This window comes from Saccopteryx leptura, chromosome 6, assembly GCF_036850995.1.
Source record: "Saccopteryx leptura isolate mSacLep1 chromosome 6, mSacLep1_pri_phased_curated, whole genome shotgun sequence".
Lineage (NCBI taxonomy): Eukaryota > Metazoa > Chordata > Mammalia > Chiroptera > Emballonuridae > Saccopteryx > Saccopteryx leptura.
In genome coordinates this window covers 102444973-102462503 of record NC_089508.1, presented here as the reverse complement: position 1 = coordinate 102462503, position 17531 = coordinate 102444973, and the positions used below count along the sequence as shown (strand labels likewise).

The 17531-nt window shown below is 38.4% G+C and overlaps 1 protein-coding gene and 1 non-coding gene across 3 annotated transcripts in view; both read right to left on the bottom strand.

Moving 5' to 3' along the window:
• Positions 1-17531, bottom strand: part of NUBPL (NUBP iron-sulfur cluster assembly factor, mitochondrial) — a 260104-nt gene that overhangs the window by 200114 nt on the left and 42459 nt on the right. Inside the window, exon 4 of one of the 2 annotated variants that reach the window (XM_066343576.1) lies at positions 9660-9750. The exons of the other annotated variant lie outside the window; for it this stretch is intronic. Within the exon in view, the coding sequence (XP_066199673.1) occupies positions 9660-9750 (91 nt within the window). The remainder of the gene's footprint in view (positions 1-9659; positions 9751-17531) is intronic. 2 annotated transcript variants of the gene reach the window in all.
• LOC136377806 (U6 spliceosomal RNA) lies at positions 9973-10079 on the bottom strand. The gene has a single exon (XR_010746436.1). It is a non-coding gene; the product is annotated as a U6 spliceosomal RNA (small nuclear RNA).

The following is a 17531-nucleotide window of genomic DNA, read 5'->3' as shown; positions in this document are numbered from 1 at the left end:
TTAGTTCAGGTCAATTCAATGACCTATGCAAGAAACAATGAGTCGAGTAGAGGGATGCTTGGACTTTAGTTTTGGTCAACTAGGATGATGGGATTCTTCACAGAACACAGACCTCATCTCCGAGATATTTCAGAGATAAAAGCACCTAAAGCCAGAGCAAACCAAAACAACTTTCTAAGATTCCTTCGACCCATGATTATGTTAGGAATATCACCTTGTCTTAATATTCTAGGCATAAAAGAGGTTATAAAAATAATTCAGGAAAGCAGCAAAGAAAAAAGCATTCCTGTAACATGGTGATCACGGAGTACATTCCAGAAGCTTTCCCAAAGATAATCAGAGGAACTGCAGCATCAGATGAAACCGAAGGGTCCAGAATACAATGACTAGAAGAAGCAAATTATAAATTAGAAGCTTTGAGATCTCCACTGCATCAGAATTTAATCATCTATCTCAACAACTTCAGTACACCCCTAATTCTAATCCCTGGAAGATAGGATTAGAAGGTGACTTCAGAAATAAGTAGAGTTCACTTGCATTCTTTATGTTTAAATTACCTTTAAGAAATCTTAGTTGCTTCCTTGTAGTTCTTACTGGAGATGAGTGCTACTACACAAAGGTCATTTTTCCAAGCTGACTTTCCACATTTTCTCTGCCTCATAAGCCCGCACACAATTCCTAAACTTGAAAAATGTTTAATACCTTAAGACAGAGTAGAATGCTGTCATAAATACAAAATGTATACCCCCCCACCAACAGAAAAGACAAGTGGATCCCACTCAAATAAGCTCCACGTTTAGGCCCTGGCCAGTTGGCTCAGCAGTAGAGTGTCGGCTCGGCCTGGCATGTGGAAGTCTTGGGTTCAATTCCTGGTCAGGGCACACAGGAGAAGAGCCCATCTGCTTTTCTACCACTTCCCATTCCTCTTCTCTCTCTCTTCTCCTCCTCCTCCTCCTCCCACAGCCATGGCTTGAAAGGTTTGAGCAAGTTGGCCCCAGGCACTGCGGATGGCTCCATGGCCTCACCTCAGGAGCTAAAATAACTCAGTTGCTATTTTAGATGGGCAGAGTGCTGCTTGGTAAGGGACTTCCCAGGTGGATCCTGGTCAGGGGCACACATGGGAGTCTGTCTCTCTGCCTCTCCACCTCTCATTTAATAAAAAAAAGTCTCACATATAACCATTAATAAGCACCATTACTTGACATTTCAATTTTAGTGACTTCTCTCTGCAGGCCTTTAAATTTTCCCACACTATTAGCTAAGTGCTTTACAAGACATTCTTTAGTAAAACTAAATAGTAATAAATTCGTAAGTATTCTTTAGGTGATTTATCATCACAGAACTATGAAAAAAAACCCAGATATTTCCTTTAAGAGTCATTTGAGAGTACACAGTGAAGAGCGTGTCTTCCCAGAACACCAAGGTCACCATCTCAAGCCCAGGGAAGCTGGCTCTATCCCAAGGGTACTAGCTCAACCCCAAGGTCACTGGTTCAAACCCTAGTCAGGGCAAATATGAGAAGCAATCAATGCCTCAACTAAGTGGAACAATTAGTTTATGCTCTCCCTCTCTCGTCTTCTCTCCCTCTAATACCCTTCAATCTCTCAAAAAAAAAAGATGATTTAAGAAATCTTAGTCAAAATCCTTATCATAGGCCCTGGCTGGTTGGCTCAGAGGTAGAGGGTCAGCCTGGTGTGTGGATGTCCTGGGTTCAATTCTCAGTCACAGCACATAGGAAAAGTATCCATCTGCTTCTCCACTCTCCCCTCAATTCTCTCTCTACCCCTCCTGTAGCCATGGCTCAATTGAAGCAAGTTGGTCCCCGGAGCTGAGAGTGGCTCCTCAGCCTCCAACTCAGGAGTTATGGTAGACTGCAAGTGGCAAAAAGCCTTTGTAAATTCGAGGCTTAGCAATAGGCTAAGTTCTCCCCCCACCTCCATATTGGCTATGAAGCTGAGTATTTGCACTCATCCCATAGCCCCACTTCACTTGCTTGCTTATGTTGCTAGAAGCAATTTACATGCCCTTCCTCTTACCCTTTGTTTGTTCAGATGTTGGATGATTTCACTTATGCATGGTGGGGGGACTCCTGTTTATGCCTTAAGAGAGTTCCTGTTTTTGCCTCATTTGTGTGACTTTGTATCAAAGACTTCCTTATTTGCATATGGCTATATAATAAAGCAAACTGGGGGCTATTGGGCTCTCAGATATTGCCATTAGCATTGAAGAGGACTCCCAATCCCATCCTCTTTTCTCAGTGAGTTTATTTTCTTAATTCCACACCATTCTCCCTCAGGACCTAGAATTACGAGCCACGCTGGTCCACAGCAAGGAGCTAAAAAGAGCTCAGTTGCTGAACAACTGAACAATGCCCCTGATGGACAGAAGCACTGCCTCCTAGTAGGCTTGCCAGGTGGATCCTGGTCAGGTGTGCATGAAGGGGTCTGTCTCTCTGCCTCACCTTCTCTCACTGAATAAAAAAAATTCTTATCAAGGTCACAAAAAAATATTTACATTACTGAAATGCAGCAACATATCTCTGTGTGCAATTACCACTTACTCGCTTGCAATTACAACTGAAATCTTTCTACTCAATAATTTCTAGGGCTATAATTTAGCCATACTATAAAATGAAATTTGAATATCATGTTATTTGGAAAGTTAAAAAAGACAAATAACTGGTATTTGTTCTTTTTTAAAAAAAAAAGTATATTCATGATTAAATGATAGTTTTGCCAACTACACATGGATTGCATTCTACTTCCATTAGTTGCCCAAAGCAACTGGTCATTTGCAGGCATTACAACATCAACCTGTTAAGGTTTTTGTACAACATTCTTTCTACAAACTAGCTAGACTTTCCATTACCACAATTTTGCATAAAAACATATACAAATCACTACTGTCATTTTAAGCTGAGAAAAACATTTTCAGCCTAAGAAACCCAAAACTATTATAAACTTAAATTTTTCTCCAATTACTGAGTTCACTTCTTTAGACTCAAATATTAAATTTCTTAGTTCCTAGAACTATACAATTTCCTTGAACTAAGTCACAAAGAAGTAGAAAACTTAAATAGACCAATAAGCAAAAAGGAAATAAAAACAACTACCAGCCTGACCAGGTGGTACCGCAGTGGACAGAGCATCAGACTGGGACACAGAGGACCCAAATTCAAAACCCAGAGGTCACCAGCTTGAGTGCGGGCTCATCCACTTGAGTGCAGGCTCAACAGTTTGAGGGCAGGGTCACTGGCTTGAGCATAGGATCAGGGACATGACCCCATAGTCACTGGCTTGAAGCCCAAGGACGCTGGCTTGAGCCCAAGGTTGCTGGCTTGAACAAGGGATCACTCACTCTGCTATAGCCCCCCAGTCAAAGCACATACAAGAAAGCAGTCAATGAATAACTTAAGGTGCCTCAATAAAGAACTAATGCTTCTCAACTTTCTCCCTTCCTGTCTCTCTGTCCCTACCTATCCTTCTCTCTGTCTCTGTCAAAAACAAACAAAACAACAAAAAACAACTACCAAAACCTCACCCAAAATAAAAGTCCAGGACCAAGACTAGTGAATTCTACCAAACATTCAAAGAAAATTTGGTACCTATCCTTCTCAAAGTCTTCCAAAACATAGAAGAAGAAGCAATACTCCTTAACACATTTTATTAGGCCAACATAACCCTGATACAAAACCAAAGACAATATAAAAAAAAAAACTATAGACCAATATCCCTAATGAATATATATGCAAGAATCCTAAACAAAATACTAGCAAATCATATACAACAATACACTTAAAAAATAATACATCACAGCCTGACCTGTGGTGGCGCAGTGGATAAAGCGTCGACCTGGAATGCTGAGGTCGCCCGTTCAAAACCCTAGGCTTGCCTGGTCAAGGCACATATGGGAGTTGATGCTTCCTGCTCCTCCCTCCCCCTTCTCTCTCTCTCTCTCTCTCTCTCTCTCTCTCATTCTCTCTCCTCTCTAAAAATTAATAAAAGAAAAATTAAAAAAATTAAAGCAAAGAATTAAAAATAATAATAATAATACATCACAATCAAGTGGGATTCATTTCAGGAGCACAATGATGGTTTAACATATGCAAATAGATCAATGTGATATACCACATCAATAGAACAAAGCATAAAAATCATATAATCCTATCAATAGATGCAGAAAAGGCATTCAATAAGATACAACATACCTTTATGTTCAAAACACCCAATAAAATGCGTATAGAAGTACCTTAACATAATTAAGGCCATATATGACAAACCATCAGCCAATATACTAAAGGGTAAAAAATTGAAAGTTTCTCCTCTAAATCAGGAACAAGACAAGGCTGCATACGCTCTCCACTCTTATTCAACATAGTACTGGAAGTCCTAGTCATAGCAATCAGACAAGAAAAAGAAATAGAAGGCATCTATATTGGGAAGAAATGTAAAGGTATCACTTTTCACAGATGACATGATCCAGTATATAGAAAACCCCAAGGCCTCCACCAAAAAAACTATTAGAAATAATAAACAAATACAGTAAAGTCAAAGTATACAAAATCAATTTACAAAAGCCTACTGCTTTCATAAAATGAACTGAAATAAAATTCCTTCTACAATTACAACAAAAAGATAGTAAAATACCTAGGAATAAATTTAACAAAATATGTAAGAATCTATATACTGAAAACTACAAAGCATTATTGAAAGAAATTGAAAAAGATACAATAAAATGGAAAAATATTCCATGTTCATGGATTGGAAGAATCAACATAGTTAAAATGGCCATATTACCCAAAGCAATATACAGATATAATAAAATCCCCACTAAAAACTCAATGTCGGCCCTGGCCGGTTGGCTCAGTGGTAGAGTGTCGGCCTGGCGTGCAGAAGTCCCGGGTTCGATTCCCGGCCAGGGCACATAGGAGAAGCGCCCATCAGCTTCTCCACCCCTCCCCCTCTCCTTCCTCTCTGTCTCTCTCTTCCCCTCCTGCAGCTGAGGCTCCATTGGAGCAAAGATGGCCCGGGCGCTGGGGATGGCTCCTTGGCCTCTGCCCCAGGTGCTAGAGTGGCTCTGGTCCCGGCAGAGCAACGCCCCCTGGTGGGCAGAGCGTCGCCCCCTGGTGGGCATGCCGGGTGGATCCCGGTCGGGCGCATGCGGGAGTCTGTCTGACTGTCTCTCCCTGTTTCTAGCTTCGGAAAAATACAAAAAAAAACAAAAAACAAAAACAAAAAAAAAACTAAATGTCATTTTTTAAAGAAACAGAACAAAAATTAAATCACCAGATTTGTATGGAACCATAAAAAACCCCAATATAATCCTGTGGAAAGTAATCCTGAGGAAAAAGCCGCCAGAGGTATCACACTACCTGACTTCAAATTATACTACAGAGCCACGATAATTAAAATAGAACAGTATTAAAAAAAAGAAAAAAAGAAAAAAAAATAGAATAGTATTGGCAGAAAAACAGACATACAGACCAAAGGAACAGAATTGAGAGCCCTAAAATAAAACCACATATATATGAACAAATAATCTTTGACAAAGGAGCCAAAAACACACAACGGAGAAAAGAAAGCCTCTTCAGTAAATGGTGCTGGGAAAACTGGAAAGCCACATGCAAAAGAATGAGACTAGTTTGTTCCTTTGCACTAAAATTAATTCAAAATGTATCCAAAACCTAAATACAAGATCTGAAACAATAAATCACCTAGAAGAAAATATAGGTACTAAATGTATAGACCTTGGCTGTAGAGAACATTTTATGAATTTGACCCCAAAGGCAAGGGAAGTAAAGGCAAAAATAAATGAATGGGACTATATCAAACTAAAAAGCTTCTGCACAGCAAAGAAACTGACAACAAAAGAAAAAGGCAGCCAACCAAATGGGAGATGATATTCATAAACAACAGCTCTGAAAGAAGTTAATATCCAAAATATATAAAGAACTCAAAAAGCTCATCAACAAACAAGCAAATAATCCAATTAAAAATGAGGAGAGGACCTGAACAGACACTTCTCCCAAGAAGACATACAATAGGCCAACAGATACATGAAAACATGCTCAGCTTCACTAGCTATTAGAGAAAGGCAAATCAAAACTACAATGAGATACCACCTCACACCTGTTAGATTAGCTATTATCAACAAGACAGGTAATAAGTGTGGGAGAGACTATGGAAAAAAAAGAACTCTCATTCACTGCTGGTGGGAACATAAACTGGTACAGCCATTATGGAAGACAGTATGGTGGTTCCTCAAAAAATTAAGAACAGGCCTGACCAGGAGGTGGTGCAGTGGATAGAGCGTAGGGCTGGGATGCAGAAGACCCAGGCTCGAAACCCTGATGTTGCTGGCTTGAGCATGGGATCATAGACATGACCCCATGGTTGCTAGCTTGAGGCAAAAGGTCGCTGGCTTGAGCAAGGGGTCACTCACTCTGCTGTAGCCCCCAGTCAAGGCACACATGAGAATGCAATCAGTAAACAACTAAGGAGCTGCCACAAAGAATTGATGCTTCTCATCTCTCTCCCTTCTTGTCTGTCTGTCCCTATTTGTCCCTCTCTCTGACTCTCTCTGTCTCTGTAAAAAAAAAATTCTTTTAAATTTAAAAATAGAACATACTATATGACCTAGAAATCCCTTTACTGGGTATCTACTAAAAAAACAAAAACATTGGTGCGCAAAGACATTTACTGCCATGTTCATCACACCATTACTCATGATGGCCAAGACATGGAAACAACCAAAGTGTCCCACAATAGAGGACTGGATAAAGAAGATGTGGTACATATATACAATGGAATACTACTCAGCCATAAGAAATGATGACATAGTGTCATTTACAACAATATGGATGGACCTTGAGAACATTATACTGAGTGAAATCAGAGGGAAGGGGTGGTGAGAAGGGGAGTAAAGAGGAACAAATATAGTGACAAAAATTGATCTGACTTTGGGTGATGGGCACACAATGTAATGAACAGTTCAAATGCTGTAGAGAATGTTCACCTGAAACCTATGTACTCTTATTGATCAATGTCACCCCATTAAATTTAATTTCTAAATAAAAAATAAATATAAACTTAAAATACAGTTACAGATCTGAATAACAATCAGAATTATAAATGAAAGTATATCAAAATCTTGTAAACGCTTGGAGATTTTCACAGAATTTCCATAACATACGCTTATACATAATATCAATACTTATACATAATAAAAATATATGTATACCAAAACATTTCTCTAGATAATCAAGGCTAAAATGTAATATAACTTCAAAAAATGGTTTTTCCACAATCCTCACCCCCCCAAAAAAAATATGAGGATATAAGTACAGTAAATGTATATAATCTGCAAACCCTAGTGTGGAATTTTAAAACGAAGAAATTGACTAAAACCACATTACCAAACGTGTTTAAATAATGAAAAAGGGACAATACTAAAGTCGTAATACCCCTAAGATTGTCTAGCTAAGTACAAGAACAGAGGAACATATACAAAGTTGAGATTCCACTTACTGGTCTATATACCCAAAATCTAAACTGCAGAAAACAAATCTTTCACAGTTTTTCTTTATTGTTTTTTTTTTGGGGGGGAGGGGTTGTTTTGTTTTGTTTTTTACACAGAGACAGAGAGAGTCAGAGAGGGATAGATAGGGACAGACAGGAACGGAGAGAGATGAGAAGCATCAACCATCAGCCTTTCGTTTCGACACCTTAGTTGTTCATTGATTGCTCTCTCATATGTGCCTTGACCATGGACCTTCAGCAGACTGAGCAACCCCTTGCTTGAGCCAGCAACCTTGGGTCCAAGCTGGTGAGCTTTGCTCAAACCAGATGAACTTGTGCTCAAGCTGGCGACCTCGGGGTCTTGAACCCGGGTCCTCCACATCCCAGTCCGACGCTCTATCCACTGTGCCACCGCCTGGTCAGGCTTCTTTATTGTTAATTAGATATTTTCACATTGCATTGTATGTTCTGCAATAGAGAGTACAAAAGAATAAATTAACATGTTGAATTGTAGAAATGTCAAAATGATGCCAATTAGTTTGATAGTGGCAGGTTTATCTAAGATTCAAAAGATAATTTATAAGTTGAGCTTTTAAGAATTCACATTCTTTTAAATGAATGCCTTAATAATTCAGTTTATTTCTTGGGGGACTTAAAATCAGCTTGTCAACACACAAAGTATTCTTTTCAGGCTTTCCAGGATTCAGTAGCTCATCTTTACCAGAAAGCTTATGTAATGGCAGCCAATTTGCAAACATCAAATTTAAGCTTACAGCTTCAGTAAAACAAAAAGAAAGAAATTAAAGTTCACTTCAAGTATTTATGTTGGCACAGACTGAACAGGCTACTTAAGAAAAGACTGGCACTGAGCGCTCCATTCTGCACTCACTCATGTGCTGCATGCGCCAGTTCTCATGTTACTTTAATTAAGAAATAGACAGAATGAGTCTATTGTTTAAAGTATGCAAATTCATTACTCCTTCTTTGTGAAAGTCTGACATCTTAGCTCTTGTCACATATTTGCAAACTAAGTATGAATTCTACTAAAAGGACAAAAAACAATAAAAAACTAAAATAACTTAGCTTTTAAGTTTCTATTTTCATGAAACAAGAAAACAACTAAGTGGGTGCTTATAATACAAAACTGTTAGGATCAATTTTATCACCACTAGATCTTCATGTTTCCTTCAAAATGTTAAGAAGAATCCTTGTTGTCTTATGAATAATTATTCAGAATTTAACATTGTAACTGACTCCAACAAATAAAATACAAACAAAAGCCCTTAAATAGCAATGTCTATAACTTAACTTTTAATGACAAAAAAACATATACTTCTATTATGTGTATAGATTATTCAATAAATACTCTTCAGTAAAGACATTTTGTTCTAGATCAGCAGTTCTCAACCTGTGGATCGCGACCCCGGCGGGGGTCGAACGACCAAAACACAGGGGTCGCCTAAAGCCATCGGAAATACATGTTTTTAAATAAAATTTTTCATTTTTTGATCATAGCACTTTCTTATTCTTAAAGCTTTATATTAAATAGCTTTATGAATGAGAAAATATAATAATAATAGCAAGTATTAAAGATTTACTCAAAAAAATTACTCTGTCCTACTGATGGCACTGAAGGCTGGGGAAAGAAACTAAGGTTTTGGGGGGTTTTTAAACACTTTAACACAATATGTTAGAGTGATTAGAGAAATGATTAGAGAAAATAATTTTCATATCTTCTGACATATAATATACTTTCTATTTAAATACTCCCATAGATTCATATATTTAATATAAAGAGACAATAGTGATGAGCTAACTTTTGATCACTATTCTGTGCCAGGCACTGTATTAAATGCATTACACTTACAGCAATTTTGTAATTGGGCAATTACAGCAATTGCCAGCTCTATTTTACACATGGGTGGGGGTGAGACGCAAAGAGGTTAAGCAACTCACTCAAACTCACACAGTCAGTGACAGAGCTTGAATTCAAACCCAGGCAGTCGCTCCACATCTGATTCCAAAATTACTACATTACACTGAGTACACAGTATAATGCCTGGCTTCTATTTAGTACCCAGCAGGTACTATATGCTAAATAAAAGCATGCCTTTCATACTATTTATCTCTTTTTTTACTTACTCTGTGATAATTCTGGATTTCCTTTCAGATTCATCATCTTTGGAATTGATGGGCCGTACACATCCACATCTAACAAACCAATCGCCTTTGACTGTAAGAAAATAGAATTAAGTCGACTATAAAAAAAAACTGAAAAACATTCCAAATTCAAAACCTAAACCTTCAAAGCTACAGTAAGGTAAAAGAGCAAAACTGCTTAAGGTAAATACTTTTCATCGGATTACTGGAGAACTGACCAGAGAAATCCACTGCATACACATTGTAGTTCAGATTTCTCATACAGTCTCAAACAGACTAAAACTTTTTTCTTTTTTCTTTAATGGAACGCTTCACAAATTTGCGTGTCATCCTTGCTCAGGGGCCATGCTAATCTTCTCTGTGCAGTTCTAATTTCAGTGTATATGCTTCCAAAGCAAGCACCAGACTAAGATTTTTTGATCTAAGAACAAATTACATGCATACAATGTTAAAATAATGATCTAAACAGATAACAATATCCCAGGAAGATGTAGTGCTGACTTTTGGAAAGGCATCTAACTTACCAAAGAATACAAAAATTTTTAATAACTCAGAGAAACAATATCATAATTAAAGCAAGCAAGAAATTCTGAATCAGATCTGGCATGGAAATGCTAAGGATAGTGGCAGACATCATACAGACAACCTCCTAGTGCAAGTCACAGTTAAGCAACCAGGTCGTCTGGAGATTCATAAACTAAACTGGTTTTTGGTGAGCCACACAGCCGCCCAAGGCAGAATGTCCTGAGTGCTCTCTTCACTAGCTGCCAGTTCACTAGCTGTTCAGCTTAGCCAAAGAAAGGAAAAACAAAATTCACTATTCCCAAATGTCTTTTTTTGCCTTCTCCCCCCTCCTCTTTCTCTTTGATAAATTAAATCAATCTGTTATTGGTTTTCCTCATATACAAGCAAACAGCATGCTAATACTAAGCATATGCCTTTGAGTTCTGTTTCACCAAGATTTATACTCTCCTCCCTCCCTCCATGTAGCCTGGAAAGACAAAACTCTTAATCTCTCAAAAAAAATTTTAACTAAACAATCCTCATCTTCCATGTTATCTACCTATTTCCAGAAACAAAATTACTTCTTAAACCTTGCTGTTTGGTTCCTATAAATGCAAAAAATAAGATACAGTCAATATTTATGTCCCTAACTTTATACTGACTAAAATGAAGTTCTAAGAAAACCATTCAACGTCCCTCCCTGTGTGACTCACAGAGACTAAAAGACTAGGGATTAATATCTACCTCTACCAAAATCTCAGCTTATTGTAAAATAAATGAGAAAACAAAAAGGGCACTTACCTTTAATAGATTGGTAGTATATAAAATTTAGGTTTCATTAATTTAACTATTAGCTTTAAAAAGGTAAGAACATTTGCCTGACCAGGTGGTGGCGCAGTGGATAGAGTGTCAACCTGGGAACTGAGGATCCAGGTTTGAAACCCCGAGGTCACCAGTTTAAGCACTGGCTCACCAGCTGAGTGCAGGGTTGCCGGCTTAAGCACGGGATCATCGACATGACCTCATGGTTGCTGGCTTGAGCCCAAACATCACTAGCTTGAAGCCCAAGGTCACTGGCTTGAAGCCCAAGGTCAATGGCTTGAGCAAGAGGTCACTCACTCTGCAGTAGCCCCCCCCCCCCCCCGTCAAGGTACATGAGAAAGCAGTCAATGAACAACTAAGGTGCCGCAATAAAGAATTGATGCTTCTCATCTCTTTCTCCTTTCCTATCTTTCTGTCCCTGTCTCTCTCTCTCTCTCTCTCTCTCTCTCTCTCACACACACACACACACACACACACAAATAAAAATAAAAAAATGTAGAAACATTCAATGAGAAATTCTGACCCATTTTAACTCCTTTGAAACCACAAACAAAAGAATTTAATTGAACTAAAACAGAAGAGTCTGGCCCTGGCCAGTTAGCTCAATAGGTTAAGAGCGTCATCCCAAAACAATAAGGTTACGGGTTTAATTCCCAGTCACAGCACACACGGGAAGCAACAAAAGAATGTACAACTGAGTGGAACAACAAATGGGTGTTTCCCTTCCCCCTTCCCTCTCTCTCCCTTCCTCTGTCTCTCTGAGAAAAAAAAAATCCATAAAAATTAAGCCCTGGCCAGATTGCTCGGTTGGTTCGTCCCGGAGCACAAACATTCCCAGTATGATTCCCTGGTCAGGGCACATACAGGAGCAGTTCGATGTTCCTGTGTGTGTGTGTGTGTGTGTGTGTGTGTGTGTGTGTGTCTCAAAAAACAAAACAACAACAAAAAAAATCCAGAAGAGTCTATTACTGTCAACCTAGAATTTCACCTTTTATATATCTTTTCTCCTGATATCTACAAAAACTAATAACTATCACAAAATAATAATAAATGACAATATAAACAAAAAATATTCTAAGATTCTTTTTCCTTGCTCTCTTATATTACTGTTGGTTTTATAATAACTAGAAAGGATTAGGTCACAGGTTTCAAATTGATCTTCTAAAAATACTGTGTGCCTTCTAAAAATACCTGTCAAGTAAAATAACAGCTTTTTCAAGAAACAAGAAAACAGCTAAGACATACTTGCCATAGAAAACTAGTAGGCTCATTTTTGTCATCACTAGATCTTCAAGTTTCCTTCAAAATCTAAATAAGACTCTATCTTGTCTTCTAAAAGAAAACCATGCCTATCTAAAAGTGAACCCTTAGGCATCATGGTTCAGGGTAAAACTGAATGAAGATCTATCCTAAAATTTGCTATAGTAGAAGTAAATTTCACATACACCTGGAGCAGGCATCGGGAACCTATGGCTCGCGAGCCAGATGTGGCTCTTTTGATGGCTGCATCTGGCTCACAGACAAATCTTTAATAAAAAATAATAATAACATTAAAAATATAAAACATTCTCATGTATTACAATCCATTCATTTCCTACCACTCATGTTCATGGTTGCGGGTGGCTGGAGCCAATCACAGCCTTCCTCCGGGACAACACCAAATTTTTATTGGATAATGCGTAATGTACATGGGTGGTTGTGAGGTCAGGAAGTAAACTTCCCTCCTTTTAATCAAGTAGTCAGCTAGTTAATTGCAGAAACCCTTTTGATGAAGAAGATGGCTAAAAGAAAAAAAGATGAGGAGTATCGTACTTTTCAGCAGGCATTCCTGCTAAAAATTCGCCTTTGTGGAGAGAGCAGGTTCTGCAGTGTGTCTAATATGCAATGATAAAATTGCATTGATGAAACTGTCAAATATAAGGCGGCACTTCGACACATGCCATACTACATTTGCATCAAAATATCCAGTGGGGGACAGCAGAAAAAAAGCATGTCAAGAGCTACTGTGCAGAGTGCAAGCTAGTCAGCAGCAACTCCGTGTTTGGACCCAGCAAGGTGACTGGAATTTGGCTAGCTTTGCTGGTGCTTTAGCAATTGTGAGAAACAGAAAGCCATTCACAGATGGGGAGTATGACAAAACATTCATGCTTGATGTTGCCAATGAACTTTTTGACAACTTTTCGGATAAAGACAAGATAATCAAACGAATAAAAGACATGCCTCTGTCGGAAAGAACTGTTCACAATCGTACCATGATGATGGCAAATGAAATTGAGGCAACACAAGTGAAGGACATAAATGCAGCACCATTCTTTTCTCTCGCTTTGGATGAGTCAACAGACATAAGCCATTTATCCCAGTTCAGCATGATTGCAAGGTATGCTGTCGGTGACACACTACATGAAGAAAGTCTTGCTGTTTTGCCTATGAAAGAGACAACAAGGGGGGAGGATTTATTCAAGTCTTTCACTGAGTTCGCTAAAGAAAAAAATCTACCAATGGATAAACATTTCGGTGTGTACTGATGGTGCTCCGTGCATGGTGGGAAAAAACAGGATTCGTAGTGCTTCTTCGTGAACATGAAAAGAGACCCATTTTAAGTTTTCACTGCATCTTACATCAGGAGGCACTTTGTGCTCAGATGTGTGGTGAGCAGCTTGGTGAAGTGATGTCACTGGTCATTCGGGTGGTCAACTTTATTGCTGCCCGAGCTTTAAGTGATTGCCAGTTTAAAATACTGCTGGATGAAGTTCAGAATAATTATCCTGGTCTGTTTCTGCACAGCAATGTGCGTTGGTTGTCAAGAGGGAAGGTGCTCAGCCGTTTCGCGGCTTCTCTGAGCAAAATCCAGACTTTTCTTGAAATGAAACGTCGAGCATCCTGAGTTAGCTAACACTGAGTGGTTCCTGAAGTTCTATCTCGTGAACATGACTGAACATCTGAATGTGAAACTGCAAGGCGTTGGAAATACAGTCTTATCGCTTCAACAAGCAGTGTTTGCATTTGAAAACAAGCTGGAACTCTTCATCACCAACATTGAAACAGGTCATTTACTACACTTTGAAAAACTGGGAGAGTTTAAAGATGCATGCACAGCAAGTGACCCTGCTCAACATCTTGATCTCCAGCAGCTAGCGGGCTTCACATCTAATCTGCAGTCATTCAAAGCTCACTTTGGAAAATTTTGTGAGCGCACTTGTCTTTTTAAGTTCATAACCTATCCACACGGGTATGCAGTGGGCAGCGCCTACCTGAGTTACATCCCCGGTGTCTCCGTCAGAGATTTTGAGCTACAAGCTGCTGACCTGAAGGCTTCAGACATGTGGGTGAATAAGTTCAAGTCACTGAATGAAGATTTAGAAAGACTTGCATGACAGCAAGCAGAGTTGGTGAGCAAACACAAGTGGGGAGAAAAGAAAAAACTTCAACCCATGAACCAGCTGATTGTCAAAACATGGAATGCACCTCCCGTCACATACCACACACTGCAGCGTGTGAGTATTGCTGTACTGACAATGTTTGGCTCTATGTATGCATGTGAGCAGTTTTTCTCACATCTACAGAATGTTAAGACCAACCTATGATCACCCTTAACAGATGGAAGTCTCAACGCCTGCATGAAGCTTAACCTCACCATGTATCAACCAGACTACAAAGCCATCAGCAAAACCATGCAGCACCAGAAGTCGCATTAATAGTAAGAAGTACTTTATTCATCACTGTTAGCAACTCTGGGCTCAAGCCAGCGACCTTGGGCTTCAAGTCAGCAACCTTGTGATCATGTCAATGATCCTGTGCTCAGTCAGCAACCTGGGGCTCTGCTCAAGATAGCACAACCTTAGGGTTTTGAACCAGGGACCTCAGTGTTCCAGATCAACACTGTATCCACTGTGCTACCATCAGTCAGGCCCCAGACTATTTTTATCACTTTCTAACATACTATGTAAATTACTTAATTGTGATGTTTACTATCTATTCATTGTAAACTCTAAAAAGGTTGGGATATCCCAAACACCAAAACAGTGCTAACAGTGAGCATTAAATACATATTTCCTGAATAAATAAATGGATAAATAAATGAGCAAACCTCCATTTGTTCCTCTGTAGAGTATCAAGATTGGTTACCATATGATCCTTAAGGTCCCTCTTAAACTTTACTATTGTATGATTTTATGAAATTCTACTTCTATACTAACATTTTCAATTATAAGAATCAAAATTAGATAATGTACATAAGATAAAAAATATTCTAGTGTTAAAGAGTCATAAATTTCCCTGTAGTCTATTCCTAACCACCACTATTTCCCTAGAAAAATGGAACTTTATGAAGAAAATCTAGTACAAGAAATGGCTATAGAAGGCTGCATTTTAAAAATATATGAGTACACTACCTAAATCTTTGGAAACTAATCCACAATATAATATGAAAAAGCTCGTTAAAAAGAGGGCAATATTTAAACCTTAAACCTGCTTACTAGCAAGATTAGGTTCAATAAGGTTTCAAACATAAAAAGGCTACATGGCAGTTTTGTTCTGCGTTAGTTCTTTCCCTTTCCAAAGCAGGATGAGCAGGACAAGAAGCAATTCCTTTAATTCTCACATTTTCATCTACTAATTAAAAGCGAAAGTTAACATCTAACATTAAGAAAATAAAACCTTAAACACTTGCCCTGTATTACTAAAGAAGTATTAATGACCTTGGTAAGCAAAGTTTTCAAAATCGGAGAAGAGAAACTAGAAAGCCTTCTATCACCACGATACTGCATCAAATGCAGAAAAGGGTACTTATAGACAATTAACCCTTAAAAATAAGGCCATCTTATTTGTGACATTAACCAGCTACTTTTTTTGGCCAAACCTAGAAGTATAACAAAACAAGAACGTTTCCCAAGCCAGATAATACGGCTATAAAAGCACTGAAAACCAACACCAATTCTTTCAGAATTTCCTCAACTAAACTGCAGTGCAGGGAAGAGCATTTACAATTCTGATAGCTACTCTTCCCAATAAAAGCAGTGCAGCAATCAGAGAAATCGGATGTGAAAAGAGTACTTGAACCACACTTCAGATTCAAAATCAAAGGAGCCAAGCAACTTGTTTTGAAACCCAGGCCTTCATATGCCCTCTGTTCTTGTCCTCTTGGTGACCCTCCCAACACTGCCTTGCTGAGGATTAAGGGCCCTTTTCATTCCTCTAGAGATGTGATGGGGGAAATAATTTACTGAGAAAAAGAAATTGAGAGAGAGAAAATGAATTGGTGAGAGCCAAGTTAGGGATGGAGTGAGGGGGGAGAATAATTTAAAAATATAGATTATTCTGTAAGAAAGATCTGGATAACTTATTGACAGAATCAGATTATAAAATTCAAAGGATATGCGATAGTTTTGCCACCAATATGTCATAAATAAAATAAAACTAAGGAAGAGTATACTAAATGTAAAATTAGGGTAACTGTTCTCTTTCTAACTCATAATCAAATTCAGCAGCTTCCATGAACAAAGTGAGAGAATGAATTACTGGCAGCAAGCTGCACTTTACCAAAAGAAATTTAAAAGGTAGGCCGAAGGGTACTGAGGAGGAAACATTCAGCGAATAGCCTCTTTAGAGCTATTCAAAACAAAACTGCTACTGCTTCTAACTGAAAATCTTAAAGCATGTTGCACATTATGCTTTCTACCTAAAACCATACAGAAAATAAAGAGGAGGGGTTATTTACCTATCAAAATATTATCTTAAAAAACAGTATTTTCATTTTATCATGCTGGCTAAGGGTGGTGCGTGTCTGTGTGCATATGGAGGAGGAGGAAGAGCAAGTAAGGAGAAGGTCTTAATAAAAGGTTGGCTTTACAATCTGTTGGAACACACTTCCACCCCTGTTACACAATTAATTTAAAAAGAAAATACTGTTTTATGTTTCACTTTACTATTTAACATTAAATTTCTTATTCAGTACACAGAATTATTCTTATAAAAGACGCACAGAGGTAGACACACATATCTCAAGTCAATTGATAGTACTAACAAACATTAGTGGTTATCTATTAATAAATATAACTATATTTTCTTTAAAGTGTACGAAACTTAAGTATTAGGATAATATACTTAATCATAGATGGCATCCAGACCATGACTAAAATTTTTTTAAAAGTGTACTATATTTAAATATATACATAACTATACAACAAATTAAAAATAAAGTTCAACAACTATTTAAAAATCCCACAAGGTACCCGTTGATCATCATGTACAAAATGATATTATAAAAATAAACCTAGCCTGACCAGGCAGTGGCGCAGTGGATAGAGCGTCGAACTGGGAAGCAGAGGACCCAGGTTCAAGACCCCAAGGTCACCAGCTTGAGCGCAGGCTCATCTGGTTTGAGCAAAGTTCACCAGCTTGGACCCAAGGTTGCTGGCTCAAGCAAGGGGTTACTCAGTCTGCTGAAGGTCCACGGTCAAGGCACATATGAGAAAGCAATCAATGAACAACTAAGGTATCACAACGCGCAACGAAAAACTAATGATTGAT